General features: G+C 41.9%; 1 protein-coding gene across 1 annotated transcript in view; it reads right to left on the bottom strand.

Annotated features, from left to right (window-relative positions):
- The window catches only part of LAMA1 (laminin subunit alpha 1), a 144,579-nt gene extending 127,841 nt beyond the window's left edge, over positions 1-16,738 (bottom strand). The window contains exon 1 of the mRNA XM_034762645.1: positions 16,556-16,738. Coding sequence (XP_034618536.1) covers positions 16,556-16,631 — 76 coding nt within the window. The 5' untranslated portion in view covers positions 16,632-16,738. The remainder of the gene's footprint in view (positions 1-16,555) is intronic.
- Between the last annotated feature and the right edge of the window lie 7,094 nt (positions 16,739-23,832).

Here is a 23,832-nt window from a genome sequence, read left to right as displayed (position 1 = left end):
GAGTAATCAGGAACCTGCTAGAACCAGTTAAGGCAGGCAGATTAATTAGGACACCTGGAGCCAATTAAGAAGAAGCTGCTAGAATCAATTAAGCCAGGCTAATTAGGGCACCTGGGTTTTAAAAGGAGCTCACTTCAGTTTGTAGTGTTAGGAGCTGGGAGCAAGGAGCTGAGTGGGAGTGTTGCTGGAGGAGCACAAGTGTTATCAGACACCAGGAGGAAGGTCCTATGGTGAGAATAAGGAAGGTGTTTGGAGGAGGCCATGGGGAAGTAGCCCAGGGAATTCTAGCTGTCATGCAGCTGTTACAGGAGGCACTATAGACAGCTGCAGTCCACAGGGCCTGGGCTGGAACCTGGAGTAAAGGGTGGGCCTGGGTTCCCCCCAAACCTCCCAATTGACCTGGACTGTGGGCTCTTCCAGAGGGCTATTCCCCAACCCACAAGGTGAATCTCTGAGGCAAGAAAATCTGCCAATAAGCGCAGGACCCACCAAGCTAGAGGAGGAACTTTGTCACAGGGGTTACAGGTATTGTTTGCAAGGATGAGAAGATACCTACATATTGCATAACCTGCGTAGACCCAGATTGGGGTGCAAGGGTTTTTAAAGTGTCAGTGGATAGGTGGGCTTGGGTATGCCACCCATGGAATGAACAAGGAGTCCAAGTCAGTATTGGTGTAGCGGATAAGTACATGGGTGGGGTGCATCCCTTGGTCCGTCAGGGAAGGAAGTGGGTTATTTCCCTGGTCGGCGGTCTCGGTTACTCAATGCGGTATTGACAGTGTCCTGTCATGTGTTCCGTATAAATGTCTCTGGACCACCTGATGGTGTCAGACACCATGAGCTGTCTCATGAGCTGGGTGTAGCGTCGACCGACTCCACATGCTCTCAGAACACTGATGGGGGTGCCATGCAAAAATTAGTCTGTGTTCCTCCTTCTATTTTAGTCATATGGAAATTGATCCAATGCCCATTGAAGTCAAGGGAAAACCTTCATTGGTTACTATCTCAATATCATCCATATCCCTCTTTCTCCCAATAATCATACTGCATCAACAGCATTCCAGCACAGGGGCAAGTCTGTGTGTTAACAAGTAGTTCAGATTCTTTTCTGGACTTGTTCTATCACTAACCACAAACTGCTCCATCTGTAAATCTAATTTTGGAAAAGTCTGTTAGCAAGCCACTAAAATGTAGGGAAGGCATATTTGGTGGTTTTTTTTTTTTTTTTTTTGTAATAAAATCAGTGCATCTGAGAAGAGCTATATAAGGTACACAGCGATTAGCATTTAGAAATTTATTTAAAGGGTTTTTTAAATTACTTTTTGGATGCATAACAATTCAGTAACACTAAGGGGGAATATGCAGAGGAAAGAAAAGAACAAAAAGTCAGCATTTAAGCAAAATCAGAGAATCTGATTGGATGTAAAAGTTAGCTAATTTGTAGGTATACTTTTAACAGCTGTCATGCATTTACAAAGTATCATTTCAGTATTCCTTCCCTCAAACTACTCTTAAGCCATTTCTTGTAAGTATTGATTCTTAGACCATAATCACTGTTCAAGAATCTGCCTGGAAATGGTTTCTCTGTCACAGCATTTAAGCCAAAGTAGAAGAGCCAAAGGTTGACAGACAGGCAGCTTGCCAGGGAACAACAAACCTGCTAGACCATGAAATTAGTTTTTGCTTGTTCACCAGTAGCTTTTTCCACATGCTGAGGAGCCTATATCTTTCTATAATGGCACTAGTGGTTTTTTTTTTTTTTTTTTTTTTTTGTCCCCTGAAGTCACCTTAAATCCAGAACATGTTTCACTACTAGTAAATGTAATATCTGGCTACTAAAACATTTTACTGAGTGGTTTGTCAGTTTCTCCTTACATTCTGTGTGTGAAGGGGTCTTACCTAATATAGAATGAATTGTTACCACTGAATTATGAGACAAGAGGAAACTTACTGGCCATATTGCCAGACCTGTTTAAGGCCAGTTTTTTAAAACTTGGATGCCAGAAACTTAGACACCTAAATAATGAGGTCTCTAGAAAAGCAGCCCAACTTTCAGAGGTGCTAAACATTTACATCTCATGCCTATTAGGCACACAAGTTTGAAAATATTGGCATTAGTTTTTTTGTTATGTATAAATACATTAAAAGATTAGCGGTTTACCCACAGAGACTCCCTAAGCTTACTGCTCTGGGGAGGCATGATTTCCTCTACCCCACACATTTTTCCTACTATTGATCTTCAACCCAAGGGGCAACAGTCTTCTCTGTACCTGAAAATCCTATCTGCTTGTACCTGTTTCTACTGAAGTCAATGCAAAACTCCCTCTCTATGCCTGATTCTGCAAACACAGTGAAATAAGGACCACAGACTTGAAAACAAGAGTTTCGACAAGAATTTTAAAGGTTTAAAGTTGTAGTTTCCACCCTCTCCTGTACTGTGACTCCATATTACCATGGGAGGGGGGAAAATAAGGATACCTCCTCTCCTTTATCCATAAGGAATGGGAAGGCATTTGTAACCCCCAAACCTATTGGCATCTCCCTGGGAGGAGAACCCATGGCTGACAAAAAGTGATAGTACTTCAGAGGGATCATAAAACCATGTAATGTTTTTTATCAGATTGATGTAAATGAGTTATTAAACAATCATATGTAACAATGTAAATGCATATTTTGTGTACACAATATTTTGAACTTTTCTAATTTCAACTTACTATTTTTGAGAACATTACACTAATCAGTATAAATTAAATTTCAGTTTTAAAATAAGTGGAAAGTCTCCTAACTAACTGTTTCAAGTGGTAGTGTCTCTGCATGACACTATAGAATTATAAGTCATTTTGTAGATCAGTGTATTTTTAAACATGTTCTCTACAGATGTACAAGAAATATAAAGTTTTCCTTCAAGCAGCAGCAAGTCTGTATCAGCGCTGAGACAGAGGGCAAGAGAATCAGTGGGTATAAATGGGCACAGCTACTCTGATGTAAATGAAGCTACAATGAATGACATCAGCTCAGGATCATGCCCGGAGAACTGTAAAATAAAATAAACTAGTATCTGCCATCACTGCATCATTCCCTTACCTTTGATGTCAAAATCTCCCCTTTTAGAAAGAAGCTATTAATTGGGCAAAAATAGAGAGAGTAGGACACCACAAATCATGCCTGTGAATTGTTTTTTGAAGGTACCAGTTAGCATATATTACACACAGCCTCCTTCTGTTCTTGGTTGTAGAAAATAAAATATGTCCTGCCACTTTTTTTCTAAACTATTTTCTTAAAACAGGGGCTAGAGAAGAGCAGGAAAATGGCTACGTTTCCAAAACAAAATGTACATTTAAATTTTCTCACTTTAAAGTAGAATTGTATACTGGTGAAGTTCCTGCTGGAGTTACGTAAATTAATTGCTCTCCAACTTCACATGCTCTTGTGCATATAGAGAGCTTGGCATCTCTGTACATTTAAAAAAATATATAGTTACAAGTCACTTTCTGCACATTTTTTGTATAGCATTTTCAAACACTTAACTTCACACATCGAAGGCACCTGTCTTCATGCAGGACAAACTTCCCAAAAACTATAAATATTAAACGATTTTGGATTTTAGGGCCAGAAAAATATCTGCGAAATCTCTCAAATTAAAAAAGCATGGAAGACCGCTCCTCCCTAACCCCTGCCAAAGCTCCAATAAAACTCAGACAGCCACATTGAATTTTAATCAAAGCTCCAAAAGTAGTTTGCCTTTGGCCTGAGAACAAGCATGAGGCATTTCAGACCAAAGGATAATTTTTTTAGAAACTTGTGACAGCCTGAAGACAGGGATTTGTCTTTCACTTAAACTACAGCAACACTACTGTGATTTTTTTTTTTTTAAATGATAGTAAGACACACTTTGGACTGGATCCTGCAAACCCTTAGTCATCTAAACAGCCCTGCTTAATTCATGTGGGAAATGGACTACTTGCATAAGGAAGGGCCTAAAGAATTGGGTCATTAAGTTTCAGGTAGGGTCATCAAGGACTGAACAGTACCCTTAAGGTTGCACATGTTTTATAGGAGGAAAATATCAATTCCTGCTTTATGGTACACTGAATTTCTTCTTTGTTTAGTCATATTCCAAACTGCTTTTCTCTCCCAAACAGGGGGATTACTGTCCACTTCATCATTCTGGGGGTCATCTTTACATCACTGATGAAGTCCTCTAATCCCTTCCCTGTCACTAGATCAACGCTTCATCTCGACCAAAGTACAGGATATACAACTTTATCCCCAAGACTGTCATCAATGTCACATGTTGCATCAGTTGCTATGTGTTACTTAGTTACTCCCCTAAGATCAGATACTACTGTGCCACTTCCAGGGACTTGGGGCTTTAATCATAATACATCTTAGCTTAAAGTTCACCATCCATCCACTGACCCAAACCTTCACTTTTAAAAATAAAAAAATTCCTGTTTGAGTGCTGGGTGAGTAGGCTTACTTTCCACACTGAAAGGCACAGTAATAAACACTATTTAAAGTTTCTCTTTGTGGGGAGAAGGATATGAGAATGTGATATGTAAAATATTATCCACTGAGATTTCTGTCTTCTGAACTACTGAATAAACAAGTCCAGCTTTCACCAATAGATTTTGGTTGGGGGGGGCGAAAAGAGAGAGAAATTGAAACAATTTGAATTGATCCACTACGCATAGGAATTGTCGTAGTGGATCACACCTGTAGAACATCTAATCCAGTGTCTGTTTCTGCCAGTGGCCAGCACCAGATGACTCAGAGAAAAGCCCAAGAATCCTCCCAGCATGTAGATATAGGGCCCCCATCAAGACCTCCTCCTGGTCACTAGTGCTTAGAGAATGGCTTGTCATGCCTCTAGAAAACACAGGAAATCTGCACTACACACTGCACAGAATAATCATTTTCCCCCATTACAATTCTGACACAGTATACAGGAGACCAAAGTCATCCCTGGTGTAATCACTCTGAAGTCACCAGGAATTAATTTGACCCAAATGTGCCTTTGGCAGTGACAGGCTCATTCAGTAGGATATTGGCAGGCACATTATAAGCATACTTCAAATATGATAAATTGTGATTAGGCTTGAAAAGATTCAGATTTTGATTTTTATGAATCTTGGTGGAAATCATGAGTGTTTATTTCCAAGCACCTATACATTACTCAGATTTTTTATTTAGTATTTTTTACATTTTCTGGCTAAGAGACTAAAAGTTCTTTGTCAAACTCTAATGACTCAAACTTTACATTTTTAACAGATTTTAAAATAAAATTCATAACTTTTGATAAATATTTCATTTTTCATCACAAAGCAGGATGGAATACTGATATTTTTGTTAAACCCATTAACAGGCACAGGCTTATTAGAGTTCAAGTAATTTTAAAAAATATTTCTTACTCTGTAAATTAAGCACATAAATTGTCCCACTAAAGTCCACGAGACTACATAAGCTTACATCTAGATATGCGCCTAAGTACTTTACTGAATCATGGACTTAGTAGTTCATATTTATTTATTTTGTACAGGTGGGGATGGAGGAAGATATGAACAATTATTCAGTAATTACACCTTGGCAAATCCAGAGTAATTCCCCTGAAGTCAACAGAGTTATATATGGATTTAAAAAAAAAAAATCAAACTCTGGGCTCTTCAATGTTCTTTGAAAAGTAATTTCAGATAGTGGTGACATGATAGGCAGTTTGCAATCAGCATAGGCAAATGAATGGAACCCTAGAATTTTAAATAGCATAGATTTCACAACTCAGAATATTCAGAAAACCTGGTTTAAATCAAACACAATTCAAACAACCTCCATTTTAAACTTCCCTCATCTAGCTCTTCTAATCCTGTTAAGTAGAAACAGCATGATCACTAGAGACATTAGGATACAGTACAATTAAATAGATTTAAATTTTTTATTAAAGTTAATATTTAAAATTAAATATACACAAGCTAAGAGGAAAGGTACTGTACATCTGGGGTCAGGCTTGAGTTATGAGGGATTACAGGTATAGGTTACAAGGATGAAGAGATACATACATATCACATAACCAGCATAGACCCAGATTGGGGTGCGAGAGTTTTTAAAAGCGTCAGTGGATAAGTGGGCTCGGGTACGCCACCCATGGAATGTATTAAGAGTCCAAGTCAGTATTGGTATATCGAATAAGTACATGGGTGGGGTATTACATTTTGTCTTAAAAAGACCAATACTCTGTGTGTGTGTGTGTGTGTGGAAAAAAACTCACAGTAAAGAAAAAACACCACATAGCATTACACGTACAGCTGAAGAATACAATAGACCAAGTGAGTGACAATGAGTTATGAGGAGCACAAGTTAATTTCTAAATGTTACAGTCCGGTACAACAGATAACAACTAGATGTATCAGCTTCTTATATTTTAGAATAAGGAGAGTTAATAAAAGAAAGCCAGATAGCAAAGTATGATATTTTTCCATGTTTTATATTAGTGTTTCCATGAACAAAATACTTCACACAAACCAACTGCCAACACAAGAATGGCAGAATCTCACCACTGGGCTGCCATAATGAATCTGTCAGTAAAGAAGCAAAAACAATGGTCCACTACTGTTGTTGTTGAATGCTCACTAACTACCTCAAATCAAGTAATTTTTGTCTTAATACACTTACACTAGTGCAAATCAGCAGTAAAGTTACTGAAGTCAATGAAAGTACAGTCATATAAAACCAGAAGTGAGCCTAATTCTGTCTTTCTACCTATGTCATTCCATTAAGTAAGTCCTGATTTAATGTGTAAGTGAGTTCATAATCAGGCCCATTGACTAATACAGGAAAGCTTAAAATGAAACACCTCCATGCCAATTATTCCTGAAAGACCTGGGCTCCCGGGCAATTCCATCACAATGAAAGTGCCAGCTGCTGATTTACACAAAGGTCTTTTTAAATGCTTATTTGATCTGTTGAATTATGTTTTCAGCTATGGCACAACCCCCAGAACTCTGCATGGAGGCTTTCATGAATGTAAATAAACTAAAACCTCCAACAGTATAAATCTAAAGGGAACATTAAAACTTTTCATGTTAATTTTATCTGCATTTATGTTCCTTGGGTGAATTCCTGTCCAGTGAAGTCAATGGGAGTTTTCCCATTGACGTCATTAGAGCCAGGATTTTGCCCATTAAGTCTACCACTTGTGCAGTCCAACAACAAAATTCGTTAATGGTCAGACCTAAAGTATGGAAGCTCTTTTGAACTATGCTGATCTTCTATACTACTCTTCATCTGTCTTTATATATTTTTAAAATGTCACACTTGTATTTTCCTAATGTGTCATATTAACAAACTAATATATTTTGGAAAAATTGAAACATTTTTCACCCAAGATTTTCCTTTTTCAGGAAATCTGTGTTTTTTTCATCCAGTGTCTGACTTGTGTTATACAGGTCAATCACTATTCAAAAACCAGACACCTTAAAGTCTTTATGGAATTAACTCTGCAGTGAAATTATTCTTAAATGTCTTTTGGCACTGGTGAAATTTCCAGTATAGGTGATTGGGTTGCATCTTCTAAGGTGAGTCGCAAAATAGGAACTGTAAGGTCTGAGAGGGCTTTTTTCTTTTAAGAAAAGGAACAAAAATATGTACTACTTCACTCTTTGTGCTTTGCAAACTTCCTTATATCTGTTCTCTAGTAGCCACCATTCTGCCAGTTACTGAGACACTGGATAACAGACTTATTAATATATTGTCTAGACTTCTTCAAACAAAATGAAACTACTGGATGAAACAGCTGGTAAGTCTCCAACACTGTATATTTTTAATGTGTGCTTCTAATTTATGCAGAATATCCCCCAATTCCTAAAATCACTGTCATTTTCTCAGCATTAGAGAAAAGAAGTAGAATATAGGGAACACCTAATTTCCATATAAAAAAGCTCAATTCATTTCTTAATTACTCCAGTTTTAGACTGGTGTAAGTGCAGTGTAGTTGCACAAGGAGTAAAAGGAGGTTAATGCAGTGGTGAATCAGACCCAAGGTAACTATATATTAATACAATGCTTGATAAAGGTGCTGATATAGCTAGTACCCTATATAAAATAAAAAATCCACAAGCCACTCAAACCTTTTTGAGATGAAGACAATTTCATTTAACCTCTGAGATTAGGCCTTTTCAATTTATTAACTGGGTACACTGACCACAGAGACTTTCTCTTCTCATCCCCTTTCCTTCCCACCAAGCCAGCCTAAATCACTACAGACTGTTAGCAAAGAAAAGCTTAAACAAATATGATATCCTCTGCATCCTCTAGAGTCTGTGTGTCTATCTCCAAGGTCACTTACAACTAACAGTAAAAACAAAGACAGAACTGAGGGGAAAATAAAGTCTTCATTTCAGGAAGACAGTTGCTTAACTATGATTCTCATATGGGAATCAAAAGGAGGGCTGGGTCTCGCAGAACAATGAAAGAGCTCAACAAGATGATATATCTTATATTTGTAAAACTGTCTTCAAACACAAAGCTTTAATTTAATTTAGATGAAATTGGTCAGGGAATGTCCTTGACAAGGGTCTTTATTGTTTAATAAACCATTAAAAAAATCTTAATATGTTAAAGCTCATAAAACCACTGCAGAAACTAAAGGCTCAATTCTACCCACTGTCTACACAAGAAAAAAGTAGCAGAACCAATATGCAACATGGCTGTTGGAAGAAGCATAGAAGGGGAATAGAAATATCAACTTTGTGGCATGCTCCTTTTCCTCAAATCAGTAGGCGTCCTCTGTTGGTGTCCTACAGGCTTTTGCCACTCTTGGAAGACTTAGACCAGGAGTGAAAGTGGGTAAGGACAGAATGACAGTGTGCATGCACTTATGGAAAAGTCTCATTGAATCAAGCAGAGATTAAACCAGCAAGGTTTTACAGCAAATACTATAAAAACCAGATCATCTTCTCCTGTGATAAAAAACAAGATTCAGAGAGATCCATCCACATTGTCCTGTCAGGAGAAAACAGGAAAAAAATTATGGGGGCCTGCCCACACAATGGGGGCTCCTCATGAGAAAAAAATCTTATAGAGGGATTGGCCCCCTAGATTTTCTGCATCTACCCATTTGCAAAGAGGGATTGAAGGCTTATGTTTTGATGGCATTATATATCAACATAGCTATGCTCCTATATGGCTTCTAGTTTTCATGTAAAATTTTAAGTGTAATCAATTTAACTATAAAATAAATCTGCTGGTTTTCCTGTAAAATTTTACATTCATACTTATTTTTAATGACTGACTAATGTATAAATAATCATGAAGCCTTTGATTTAGGTGGAAATATGCAGTATTTTTTTTCCCCCTCAACAGAGCAACATTATTGCAAAAGCATACAAATACAACCTTTAATTAAAAAGAAATAGTAGAAGTAATTACTGGAGCAGGAGCACTAGTCATTTTACACTAGACTGCTCTCTATCATATGACCTAGTACCCCAGTAATAGTCCCACTGAAAAAAACTGGAAGTTAAAAGTCCAAAATTCAGTGCCCATTCTATGGTACCTGCATGTATTAGCATTCCAGGGCAGCTCACAAAGTAGAGAATCGCTGATATAATACTAAAGTAAGATGTAAGGTGATCACTAACAGACCTCAAACACATAATTTGAGAATTTTCATGCAACTGTGCTACAGGTTACTATAAACTAATGAATACTCTTCTAAATCAAAGAAGAACTAAGCAATCTCATTTTGCAGAGCTGCTCTCTAACATAGATACTATAGTTCTTTGTCCCATCAGGAAGGCCATCTCAGCATGGAATGTCTCAGCTGTTTAGCCCTTTTTAAACAAAGACATAGAGAAAGGTTCTGTCTGAAGATCCTTGCTTTGTGTGAAAGTGCTGTAAATACCAACAACTAATCAAGATATGCTGATAATTTACAGGAGATACACTTTTTAGCCTTTAGGGCATGGAAAAAAATATTTATGGCTTTTTATCTTAATCTTCAGTCTACTTAGAATGCATTCACAAGATTTTTCTCCTTCACAACCTTTGTACTCTGTGGGCAGAACAAAGACCATGTTCCTCTTTAGCTTTGGCTTTCTTTAAAAAAACAGAAGGAAAATGTAAAAGAAATAATATGAGCAAAATTTGATATTTAAGGATACACTGATTAGGGCTGGCATTTAATGTTCTATTTTAGAAAGTTTCTCCTCCAGGAATGTATCTGAATGTATCTTGTTCTATTTCAGTCACTGGGGATAGCTGAAGTATCTCCTGATTTCTCCCCCCCCCCCAACTGAAAATCTAAGTGATAAGAATTGGCAGTTAATTGAGATTTACATACCAGTGCTCTTTTTCATCCCAAAATATTATAATGCTGCTTAATATCAGTCTATGGGCCATATATTTTTATCGCAATGCTGTACACATGGAGGCAACATTCCTAAGGGATATACAGTGAAGCAGCACTACATCCGGCCACCTGATAGATAGGCAAATTAAAGTGGGACTCGTGTAATATGCATGTTTAAAGCCCACTATACAAAGGTCTTACCTGCCCATTTTCTGTCAAAGAAACTGCACAGCCCTTAACACCAAAACTTGAGGTTGCTGTTGTGGCCCACATTCTCTCTCTCTCTCTCACACAGACACAGACACAGACACAGACACACGTACGTATGTAGAGGGTCCCGGTTTGTACTTGAGGCTCCCAGACCAGTGGTAATGAGGGGCACTGAGCATTGTAGACTGCTGTACATCAGATACTTCTGCCCAACTATTTTTTGTTGTAAGAAGATATATAGCTTCTCAGTCTTATCATGGAACATTGATTAACTCATTCTGTCCCTGACTTACCGCACCTCTTTAGCTCATTTCACTGTTCTTAATTGCAGTTTGCTTGCACTACTGCCTGTCTGAGTTTTTCATATAGATTAAAACCGAGCACTCCGTTTCTTTTCCAAATGTCAAGAGATTTACAGCTTCTTTTAACATTATCTTAGCAGGATTTTAAAAAGTAGAGGATATTTATATGCATAAAAGCATATTTAGAGTTACAATAATAAACATTAAAAAATAAACAAGACCATTGGAAGAGATGTAATTTCCCTTGTTGGAGAGCATAAGCCAACTATTGGCATTCAGGAAGAAATTTGCCCTAGGAGCCCATCATCACATAACACAAGGTTTCTTATACCTGCTTGTGAAACATCGGGTACTTACCACTGCTGGAAACAAAATACGAGACTAGAAGGATTACTGTTTGATCCAGTATAGCAATTCCTAAATTCTTATGACCTGCTTTTTCATTTCTCACCATGCAATATTTAGAGACATATTGTCCATCACATCTTGAAAGTTCAAATTGACTTTTTTGAAGTGTTACAATAGTTGGTTTCAATTAATTTCAAATTAAAACATAGATCACAAATTTGTGAAGGTCTGAAAGTGACCCTATCATTATATAAAACATGCATTTGACTGGTATGTAGTTATGGTTATGCACAAGGAAGAGCATGTGCCTATAGGTGTGTGCTAGATAGCATACAGAGACTTCCCTCATTTGGCACAGATTGTGAACGGAGCAAAGGCCTAAATTACTGATTCCAAATTCCCAGATCCATGGACAGCAAGGTTACTGCAACACACTCTGACTTATAAAAATGAGTTGAGGTCTGATCCACTGACAGGCAGCTGAATAAAGCTGCAATTTCCAATGTAATCACTTTGAAAGTCACCACTGCTACCTGCCTATAAAAAAGCTGCTTTCTTTATTGAGAGATTGGGTGTTGAATCTACAGAAGCAAAACTACAACAGTTTGACAAGTATTGGGAAATCCAATTCAATAATAAGAATTAGGTCCATTAATTACCTAATTAATGTTTGTATGCAGTGTTGTAGCAGTGTCGATCCCAGGATATTAGAGAGACAAGGTGGGTGAGGTAATATCTAATATTGGACCAACTTCTGTTGGTAAGAGCTTGAAACCTTCTCTCTCTCACCAACAGCAGTTGGTCCAATAAAATATATTACCTCAGCCACCTTGTCTCTGTAATCAGTATTTGCCATTCAATAACCAAGAGGAAAAAAATTAGGATAGATATGTTATCAAAATACCTAAGAAATTTAATGTGTATGTCAAATATCCATCTTATACTGAAGAAACCTTTCAAATTTACCCATAACCATGTTTAGATTACTGATTGAAAGACTAGACCACAGAATTTTCTTTACCGTGCTATGTTGCTTTTTCACACAGAAGACTATAGCATCTGCTGACAAACCAACAAAGCTATTGTATTCTATAGTTTCCTGATTTGCTGTCAGGAAATATGCAGACATGAACTGAAAAGCAGGAAATGCTGAAGAGAGAATTTTATCAATGGTATTTTCATGGGCATTCTAAGATAATTTTTGTTTTGTGATCTCAGCACAAACGCTGGTCTAGTCTTTCAAACCTTTCCAGCTGTGCAACAAACCAGGTTTTAAGATTACCTTGATATTCAAAAGTATAGCTATTCTGAACTTCGGCTGTTTTTACTTTCTCCAAAAGTAATACAATCATTTGTATTGCCATAACATTCCTCACATTGTTTTTGGATTAGTATAATGAGATAAATAATGGAATGCTAGCTTTTGTAAAACCATTATCCACCAGATAGGTTCTGATACTCATCGCTTTAATGGTATAATCCACATCAACATGCAGAGAAATATGTAAGCTAATGGAAAGAGATTTTCTGACCCTATCTTTGAAAAAGAAACACAGAAACAACCAAACGAAAGAAAAAAAAATATTAGTTACCACTAAAGAAAACTGACAAGATGAGGTTTAGCTACAATCAAATTTGATGGCATGTGTAATCTTTAATATAAAGTCAAGATACATTTTGTCAGGAAGCCTTCAGATTACTGTGTAAAAAATTTGAAATATCAATAATATACTTGCTTAATTACAGTAGTTCTTGAAATTTGATCCTTGAGAATTTATGTATGTGAAAGTTAGGGTTTACACATTCACATTAACTTGTCCCCATTGTAAAAATGTAGTATTTTTTATTACTGTTTATGCTGTTAAAACTATATGCTAATATACATTAAGTGGCAATTAATACTGAAAGACTTTGGCATTTAAATTTCCTGATGAATATGCACTTGAATATTCTACCTAAATGTTCATAACGTAGCTATAGATGTTGCCTTGTATTGGTTTGTTTTTAAATAGACTGTTCATCTAAAGAAGTACAGGTACATTTACTCAATGCTCTCACATATATATATGGATTCAGAATTTTACAGCATGTATTTGGGCTCAATCCTGCATGTCTTACTCAGGCCATGGAAGTTTTGAAAGTACAATCATGGCAATAAACACATTTGCAATGTGTAAACGTCCAGACGCCAACATATGTCTATCTTGAATGCCATACTTCAGCTTACTGATTTCATTTAGGAAAATTAAATCCTACATGTATCCAGTATTTCTAATTAATTTCTTCAGTAGAGACCTAATTGTGTCCACTAAAACCACTCAGTTTTGCTGCTCACTTCACTGGGAGCTGGATCAAGCCCCAGATGAGAGTTTCTGGTCTATAACTAACATCATTACAAAACAGTCCTAAGAACTCGAGAAATAATAGTGGCTCTGTAACTTTCTCTCTAATTTTCTAAAGGGGGAAAAAAAATCTTCAATATTGAGCTTAGACCTAAAGAAAGAGTATGAGAAAGTTATTAGAAAAACAAAGACTTCTAACAGATTACTCCAATAACCTTTAAGTGTATAATGCTGAATAATTATTCCAATTTATAGAAGTGAGGTTTTTACTCACGAAAGCTTATGCCCAAATAAATCTGTTAGTCTTTAAGGTGCCACCAGACTCCTTGTTGTTTTTATTCCAATTTATGTGTGTAAAAGACTTCAGTCCTCATTCTTCATATGGCAATTGTCTAGTTTATGTAAATAAACCCTCCTCCCATGGACTACCAAAGCGTTTAACATTAGTCACTAGGGAACAACAGCCCTTTCCACCATGAATTTGTAGGACCCTTGCCAGCAAAACTAGTGCAGTTCTGTTGCGTAAGGGGATGGTGGGGGTTGAAACTGATATAGATCATGGAGAGGGATCCATGCTCTCCCAGCTCAACAACATGCAAATGAGTTTGGGGTAGGCCAAAAGCTGGCTGAGGTGAGAGCACGGTAAGAGAATCAGGAATAGGAAGATCCTTTGGTCATTTTCCTCAATGAGGGGAGGGGACACATTAGAGATGCAGAGACTATTCCAGCAACATTTTCTCCTATTAAGGTCCCCAGTGTCCAATCAAGAGAGACAAACTGGGACTGGGGACTAGATTGATATCCAAATGTTAAAAAAAAACTTTTTAATCTTGATCTAAAGCAGCATGCATCCTTCATAAAGGCAGTGATTCCAACCACTAACAGGGGGGACAAAGCAAGCAACCAGTCTAGAGCCCTGCAGTCTCCTGGCTGGGGCAGGTAGTTGCACTTGGGGAGTTGGAGCCCTGGGCAAGGCAAAGCAGCAAGCAGGCTGCAACCCCTGGGAGGGGAAAAGCAAGCAAACAGTCTATAGGCCTTACTTCCCTCTGGATGGGACCTAGAGCAGACAGCAGCCTCCAAGCATGACTGGCCAAGCAACACTTCAAAGGGAGCAGAAGGAGATGCCACAAGCAATCAAACCTACTACAACTCTGGGCAGAGTTAGTTCACTATTAAAATGATTTTTAAAAAATCCTCGCAAAAGCCATTTTTTAAATTGATCAGCACTAGTTATTTCACTGCCAGCTAATATCTGACCTCCTTTTATGAGCTCAAGACCACTTATATCCGTGGAGTTAGTTACTTCTGATTTACACCAGGGAAAGTGAGGAAATCTTTGTGCCTCATTCTCTTCCTCCAGCTAAGAGTACCTGGGGGCAGGGATCGCGTCTTATTTGTCATTATCGACTGCAGTGATGCTCAAAGAGGAAGGGGGATTATAGGAGTGGCAGATATTAAGCCTAAAATGATACGGAATTCAGACCCCAGGAGAGTAAAGCATTGTGGTTAATCTCTGCACCCACCCAGTCAACAGCAGCGGCACATAAGTATTTGTGTCCTCATCTAAACTGTGTGTAGCATCCCAGATACCGCGGTGATAGGCTGCTTATAAAGGTATATGTGTGTATATATATCTCCTCAATATATGTTTCACTCTATATGCATCCGAAGAAGTGGGTTGTAGCCCACGAAAGCTCACGCTCTAATAAATTTGTTAGTCTCTAAGGTGCCACAAGTCCTCCTGTTCTTTTTAAGGATACAAACGAACAGGGCTGCTACCCTGAAACTTATAAAGGTGATAAATTAATAATCTCAAAGCCACCCTGATATACCGGCTTGGCCCCCAAAACGCGTCCCCTCGGCAGTAGCAATGTCTAGCCCAGCCTCTGACTCTGCTAAAGCCCTCCCTTTCCAGGGGACGCAGTCTGATTCACGTGCAGCCCAGAGCGGGCTGCCCCGTCCCCTTTCCAGCCGGCGGAAAGGGAGGAGGTGAAAAGGCAGCCCCCAGGGACTGGGGGAGGAAGAAGAGCTAGGCAGGCTCACAATGGCCCCCGGAGCCCCAAGCAGTCGAGTGGGGGGCAGGGAGCGGAGCCTGCTTCTGGCTGGCTGCCTCTGCTGGGAGACAATGCAAAGCGGGCTTCGCGGCGAGCGTGTCCGCCCCATTCATTCCCAGCGCCCAGCCCGCGTGTCAGTGCTCCGCGGGGGATGGGACAGCAGCCGGGTTTTCCAACAGAAGTTTAAAAAGTGCTCCAGGAACCCGTGCTGGCCCGTCCCGAGAGGGGGCGAGTCGCCCCGGCGGGGGAGGGAGGGGGTCTTGCCCTCGGATCGCTCCTCACTTCAAAAGGGCCCTTCATGTTGCAAAGCCGGGGGGTGGCCCCTTCGCCACGGCAGCAGCGAAGCCGGCAGCCCCCACCCCCAGTGCCCTCAGATGAGGGGATAAAAGAACTACCGGAGCGGGGGGTGGCGGGACGGGTTGTAATTTACAGCGGCTGGGGAGGGGGGAGAGATGGGGCGATGGGAGAAAAGGGCGAAGAGGACAAAGCTCACGGGAATGGGGAGAGAGAGATCGGGGAATGAAGGACAAAACGAGAGACACGGAACCATGCTCTTCTCCAGGCCCCTGTCTAGGCGAGGCTAAACAGCGTGTGCTCTAAAGTGCGAGGCTGATACATTTCCCAATGCTGGTGTAGACCAGGGCAAGTTGCATTTTAGTCCGCAGCTGATCAAGCTAAGCCCTGGCGGGGACCCTTATTGCTCCGTCCCCATCAGAGGTCAACCCCTCTAGGGGCCGGTTTGCGGTATGTGGAAGCACTGCTGCAGAACAGTATCAAGAAAGCAATTCCGAGCCCCCCCCCCGTTCCCAACGCTGGTCCAGAAAGCCGGCAGCGAAGCAGGCACCGCCGAAGTCAGAGCTAACAGCCCCCGTGTGCAACAAGTTCCCTTCAGCGGCTTCCGCTAAGCCCCCCTGTCTGCCCTCTAATCTCCCAGGCTGGGGATTGCCGGTCTCTCACCTCGAAGCTGGCATTCCCCGACCGCCCAGAGCAGAGAAGCCAGCAGCAGCCATCTGCAGGAGCAGCAGCAGGACATCGCCCCCCGGCTCTCGCAGCAGCAGCAGCCGCGGCACCAGGTGGATGTGTTTCTCCTGGGGAGCAAGTTCTTCTTTTACGCTTTTCCCTCCCACTCCAGGAAAACCAACCTCTTCCCTTCCTTCCCCCTCTCTTGTCACCCTTTCTTATCTCCCCCTCGCTCTGCACGGCAAGTGAGCCTGCCATAGCCAGACACTAAGAGAGCGTGTGGCACAAACCTCTCCGAGAGGGGAGGCTGTTGCAGAGCCCTGGGCTTCATGGGAGGGAGCGTGCCAGTTCTGGTGGCTGTAAAAAGGGGCACGTTCCTTGCACCCAAACTCGAAAGCCTCTTGGGAGTGATTCTCAAATCCGGTGTTGCTTCTAAATTGATTCTCAGATCCAATATTGCATCTGGCACCCCCCCCCATTTGGTTTGCTCCACCAGTAGCTGTGGTAGCAAGAGACGCTGAGTTGGGGGGCGGGGTGTAAGTTCCATGTGCGAAAAGGATTCCGAACTCCTGAGTGGGTGAAATAGTGTAGCAATAAAAAGTGTCTGTAAACCTCTAACTATTTAAGCTCAGCATCCTCTTTAAAAAAAAATGTCATTTTACAAATATAGTCAACAAGTGATTGCTGGTGGAACATATGTAATAAGTGTGGAACAAGGAGTGGAGTAATAAAATTAAGAAAAGGATGATTAAAGCTGGATATCAGAGAAAACTTTCTGGCAATGAAATCGAGGGAACAGGAAATGGTGGAAACCCCGTTGTTTTCCACATTTAAAAATAGACTTGGCAATGCAACGAAGAATACACAATGGAGATCAATCCTGCACTCAAAGGAAGTGGTCTTTTCCATCAAAAATTTCTCTGACTCTGACTTACAGTACAGTGGACCTCGTCACATTGTGACTTATTTTCTTTTCACTACTTATTTTTTCACAAAATGTGTTTTTCTATACTGAGATGTCAAATCAGTAATTAGGACTTCAGTGGTTTAACAGAAATATTCAGCTTACCATCAAGACACAACAGGTTATTAACTATAGGACATTTAAATAAACTCTTTAAACAACATTAACATAAAAAGTAACAAAGATGCCTTTATTATTATCTAATTTATTTGAGCATAAGCTTTTGTGGGCTAAAACCCACTTCATCAGATGCATGCAGTGGAATGTATTTTCCAGTGCATGCATTTGATGAAGTGGGTTTTAGCCCACAAAAGCTTATGCCCAAATAAATGTGTTAGTCCCTAAGGTGCCACAAGTACTCCTGTTCTTTTTGTTGATACAGACTAACACGGCTACCACTCTGAAACCTATTTTTTATTATCATTATTAATAATAATTCCTAACATTTATGTGGTGATCGAAGTAATTTGATTAACGACAGAACAATATTTTAAAAGTTTCTTCTACTGATTTTTAAAGTGTTTATAAATTAATATTTTTCTGATGTTCTTAATTTGAGACATTTAAATTTTGTCTTTAGTGTTTATTAGAGCTAGGGCACAGTAACAGCTTACAATTAAGGTTGCTAGAGCATTCTAAGACCATCCGTTCCAAGACCCCGAAAAGTTGCATTTTTGTGCTGTCATTTTTCAGTCATGGTCTCTGCCCCCCAGGTGGAGAAATTCAGCCATTTTTAAAAGTGAAAGGATTTGAATAAATATACCTTTTACACATTATAAGGCTATTTTGTGACCTTTTATTAAACAGCTCTTGAGTCATAATGGCAAGGTATAAAAGGTTGAAAATGGCAGGGAGAAAATCCTAACTGAGAAGAAGACTCTTTGGGTATTGTAGTGAAAATCAGTTCAGATTTGGTTGAGCTATTTTAAAGATTGAAAATAGAATTTCTCAGGTAGACAGTGGTTAGGGAGTGATTCTTAGCACTTTTTATGAACATTATACGTGAATAGTGGCTGAGCTGAAAATTCGCTCATAAGATATCTGTTTGACCCTGCCAGCAGGTAGGGGATCTTGGGGGACAACTACTGCACTGGTGGGGTGCAAAATAAACTTTATTAAGAAAATGCAAAAACAGGGAAAATTCAATAGTGAGGGGTACGGTGTTTGTTAAGGTAGACAATTGGGGAGGGGTTTCTTTTAGTAAATAGAATAGGGGGGTTCAATAGTGGGGTACAATACAGTGGGGTCCAATACAGTTGGTAACCAATTAACACTGAAGTATAAATGTAACAGGTAGCTAACAGTTTCTATGTAAAGGGTGTGTCCCAGCAGCATATAACCAACTAACAGTTATGGGTAAAATGTGTTAACCAACAACTCTAGGTAAAAATATGTCACAGTGGTGTAAATGTAAAATGTGAGGTGTGTTAGAGAGAAAAAGGGTAACCAATGAGGTTTTATGCTAGACTTCAGTAATACAATTGAGGTTTGGCAGCAGCAGGAGCGGGGTGAGCATGTGGGGGAAGGGATTAAAAGAGAGAGAGAGAGAGAAAGGCAGTGGTAGAGGAGTGAGGTTGGGGGATGGGGGAAGAGGAGCACGTGGTGGAGCAGAGACCAAAGGCAGAGGCGCTGCGGAGGGAGATTTAAACTCAGGGAGACACAGAGAGCAGACAGGCTGCAAGTTTAAACAGCAGAGAGACTGCAACGAGTGACTGGGGAGCTCGGGGGAGACACGGGTAAGCTCAAGGGGTTAGGGCAGCGGGAAGACAGACTTAACCACAATTATACAGAACACAGTAAAATCTTATCTATGATCTAATTTAACCAAGACTACACAAATTAGCAAGTAACAGAACACAATGCAACAATTTTTTTAAACCTAACTTACAGAGCGCAATACAAACAATTCTTTAAACCTAACTTAACCACAGCTATGCAAAATGAAATTACAACTTATCTAGACTAAGAACCTGATTCTAATAGGTGCACCTTACACTATGCCGCTTCTTTGATCGGGAGGGGGAGCCGTTCCAGAGGGTAGAGTGGTGTGTGCCCAGGGTACAGCCCCGAGGGGGTGGGGGGGTTAACTAGTGGTGGCTGCAGCAGTGGGGTGGCTGCAAGCCGGCAGCCCAGGATACAGTCCAGGAAGGCACAGCCTAGCAGCGGCACAGGCTTATTTCCAGCAGCAAAGGCGCTGCGGAGCAAGAAACAGATTATAGATACAGACCAAGGAGTTAGCTTGGGTCTGTCTGCTGGGAAAACAAGGCCAGCAGCTAGGACAGGGGAAGTTTGCCAGAGGGAGTTCTTACCAATCCCCAGGACAGCAGCAAGCACAGAGACAGGAACGGCAGTAGCATCGGAGGATGGAGAGAGGACTCGATTCGCTTACAATAATCAGGAGATCTCCAGGCACAAATTTGTTGTTCGTGGGAGGGGAGTTTAAAAACGGGGGTACACTCAAAAACAAACTAGAGCGGGGAGAGGGCCCCCCAAAGACCCCTAGCTGATCAGACCAGGTGGCAAAGCAAGGACCTTCTCCGAGGTCTGATCAGGAAATGTCCGGCTTTAAAGGCAAACTCAGGCAGTTTCCCACCAGTACTTTTGATTGGCTCCTCTTGATACAGGGAAGGAGAGAAGGTAGGGAAAAGCTGCAGGTAAGCATAGGCATGCGTGGGCATGTTCTGAGCCACAGGTATGACTCATATGCTTAATTAGTTGGCCACTTCAGGTCTTGCATTTCTGGGCAGCGCCCCCCACACCGAGCCCGGGTCTGAACAAAGGAACCAAACAAAGAAGCAAGAAGCCCCATCCCTAGGCAGAGCAATGGCTCCAGTTAGTCTGTACAAGCCATTCCTATGAATAGGGCTCTGACTTTAGTTAGCACAATGGCCGGGAGGGGCGGCCACACAGGGCAAACAGAAAGGAGAGGGGAAAAAGGAATGCAGCAGGGGGACAGCTGTAACAGACACTGTTCAGCACAGAACAGGACCTGTCCACTAGTATGCAGTTAAGATGAGGTTGTGAGGGTATGGAAATATTTAACACAGCAGACTTTGCCTCAGTTGCAAATTATGTATTCTCATTGACAACCCAGGGTGGGTTACTAAGTATAATAAGGCATATGAGTTGCATAAGCAACGTCCAGGTTGTGCATGTATTCTTAATGTTCTCTTAAGGTGTTTGGGGGCACTGTAAGTGTGGTGGTGTTGTTGCTATGTTGTCCCACATTAATCATATCAAGCCATGAAGTTCACGAATGAATCTGGCAACTTGTACAGGGACCTTTGTAGGGGCTTGATCCAAGCTGTCCAATCCAAAAAGTTTCCCTTTTCTTGCAATATTACATTCAAAAGTATGGACAGGTGTTAAAACCTGCTCCCGAAACATCTTGCAGAGTGGACATATCTTGGTCCCATTTCTATTGATTTTCATTCTTGCAGTTGTGCCCTGTCTACAATCTCACAATAATGGATGTCAGCTAATATTTTCCTTGGTAGGGTGACAGTATCATTGATGTTGTCATTCCAACTTCAGTTTCTAATCTTCTTCTAATTTTTGCCAGGTCATCAGCTACAACACTCTTGTGTACATCAGCGTATGATGGAATCTTTTGAAAAGTCAATTTATTGCCTTGCTTTCTGATCCTCCAAGCCTCCTTTTGAATTGCATTGTTGATAGCGGTCTGGTTTATTCTAAAGTAACCAAGGATCGCCACCTGCAAGTCAACAGTTATTACGACATCCACCTCTAGTTCTGCTCTGTTTATTTCTTATGGTGCAGTGAGAATAGCTTTTAGTTCAGTCGTATAGTTTGAGCTGATAGATCCTGAACTAGTGCATTTTCCTGTATTTTCTCCATTAAACCACTGGGTGAAGACACCACCATTCTTGAAAGATATGTCTGATGAACCATCAGTGTACATATGAATGAACTTGCCTTGTGACTTATATTGTTGAAGGGTCTTTTCTACAATTTTCCTTTAGTTGGCAATCCGTTGTGTTCCTTTGAACAAGATAGTTGTGTTCCTTTGAACAAGATACCAAAGGGAAAGACATTTACTAAAGCAAATAGGTTCATGTGAAAAAATTACTGTCATACAAACTTCTTCACACATTTTACCTTTCTAACATCATCAAGTCTTCTTTTTCTTCAGTAGCCTTTTGTTGCGGAGTGTGGGGGAGTCAGGGCCCTGCACCCCTCTTCCTGAGATTCACTGCGACTCTCAACCAGCCAGTAAAGCAGAAGGTTTATTCAAGGACAGGAACACAGTCTCAAGCAGAGCGTGTAGGTACGACCAGACCCCCTCAATTAGGTCCCTCTGGGAGGTTCAGGGAGCTTAGACCCCAGCTTGGGGTTCCCTGTGTTGCACCACCCAGCCCAACCTGAAACTAAACCCAAAACTCCTCCTGCTGCTCCTCCCTTCCTGCTCCCCCCTCTCCTTTGTTCGGTCTCCCGGGCAGAAGGTGTTAATTCTCCCCACCCGCATTCCTGGCTCAGGTTACAGCTCAGGTAGCTTCCTTCAAGGGAAGTCCCACATCCCCACTGCAATCCCCCTGCAACATTCCCAGGTCAAATCTGCCCTGCTCCCTGCTCCGTCACATCTCTCCCCTCTTCGAGACTGAACTGAGCGGGGTCACTCTGACCAGTGACCTGGGGAAGTTCAGGGGTTCCTCTCCGGGACAATGCGTCCGCTATCAGGTTGTCACGTCCCTTCACATGGACCACGTCCATGTCATAATCCTGCAGGAGCAGGCTCCATCTCAGGAGCTTGGCGTTGGCTCCTTTCATCTGGTGCAGCCAGGTCAGGGGAGAGTGGTCGGTGTGCACGGTGAAGTGACGCCCAAAGAGATATGGCTCTAGTTTCTTGAGGGCCCACACCATGGCCAGGCATTCCTTCTCGATGGCCGCGTAGTTCTGCTCCCGGGGTAGCAACTTCTTGCTCAGGTACACGATGGGGTGTCTCTCCCCCTTTTCATCCTCCTGCATTAACACCGCCCCCAGTCCTGTGTCTGAGGCGTCGGTGAACACCATAAAGGGCTTGTCAAAGTCTGGGTTTGCCAGAACTGGGCCACTGACCAGAGCCTCCTTCAGCGCCCGGAGAGCCTCCTGGCACTCCTCGGTCCAGACCACCTTGTCTGGCTTCCCCTTCTTGCACAGCTCAGTGATGGGGGCGGCTATGGCGCTAAAGTGGGGCACGAACCTCCGATAGTACCCTGCCATCCCAATAAAGGCTTGGACCTGCTTTTTGGTTTGAGGAGCGGGCCAGTCTCTGATCACCTCCACTTTGGCTGGTTCCGGCTTTAGGCAGCTGCTTCCCACCCGGTGGCCTAGGTAGGATACCTCAGCCATCCCCACCTTGCACTTCTCCGGTTTTACGGTCAGCCCAGCCTCCTGGAGTCGGTCCAGCACTTGTCTAACCTGGGACATGTGGTCCTCCCAGGTCTGGCTAAAGACACAGATGTCATCGATATACGCCACGGCAAAACTCTCCATCCCCCTCAGTAGCTGATCCACCAGGCGCTGGAAGGTGGCCGGCGCTCCCTTGAGGCCGAAGGGCAGGGTCAGGAACTCATAGAGCCCCAGAGGGGTGATAAAGGCCGATTTCAGCCTGGCATCTGCATCCAGCGGCACTTGCCAATAGCCCTTTGTAAGATCCATGGTGGTAAGGTACCGAGCACCTCCCAGCTTGTCTAGGAGCTCGTCCGGCCTGGGCATGGGGTAGGCATCGGCATCAGTGATGGCATTGAGCTTCCGATAGTCCACACAGAACTGGATCGACCCGTCCTTTTTGGGGACCAGCACCACCGGCGAGGCCCAAGGGCTGGAAGACGGCTGGATCACCCCCAAAGCCAGCATGTCATTGACCTCTCTTTCCAGGTCCTGAGCAGTTTTCCCTGTGACTCGGAAGGGGGAGCATTTTATAGGCGGGTGCGATCCTGTCTGCACCCAGTGGACAGTCAGATTAGTGCGTCCAGGCTGGTTGGAAAACAGCTGTTGGTACAGATGCAGCACCCCTCCAATCTCAGCTCGCTGGGCAGGGGTTAGCCGATCAGAGAGGGGAATTGCTTCCAGGGGGAAGCCAGCTCTTGTCCCAGGGAATAGATCTACTAAAGGGTCATCTCCCTGCCCCTCCCAATGTCCACACACGGCCAACACCACATTCCCCCTGTCATAATATGGCTTCATCATATTCACATGGTACACCCGGTGGTGGTGTGCCCGGTTCGACAGCTCCACCACATAGTTTACCTCGTTTAGTTGCTTGACAACCTTGAAGGGCCCTTCCCAGGCGGCCTGGAGTTTGTTTTTC

Source organism: Trachemys scripta, chromosome 2 (genome assembly GCF_013100865.1).
Source record: "Trachemys scripta elegans isolate TJP31775 chromosome 2, CAS_Tse_1.0, whole genome shotgun sequence".
Classification (NCBI taxonomy): Eukaryota; Metazoa; Chordata; order Testudines; family Emydidae; genus Trachemys; species Trachemys scripta.
The sequence above is the reverse complement of the archived record's forward strand: the minus strand, read 5'-3'. Positions and strand labels throughout refer to the sequence as shown.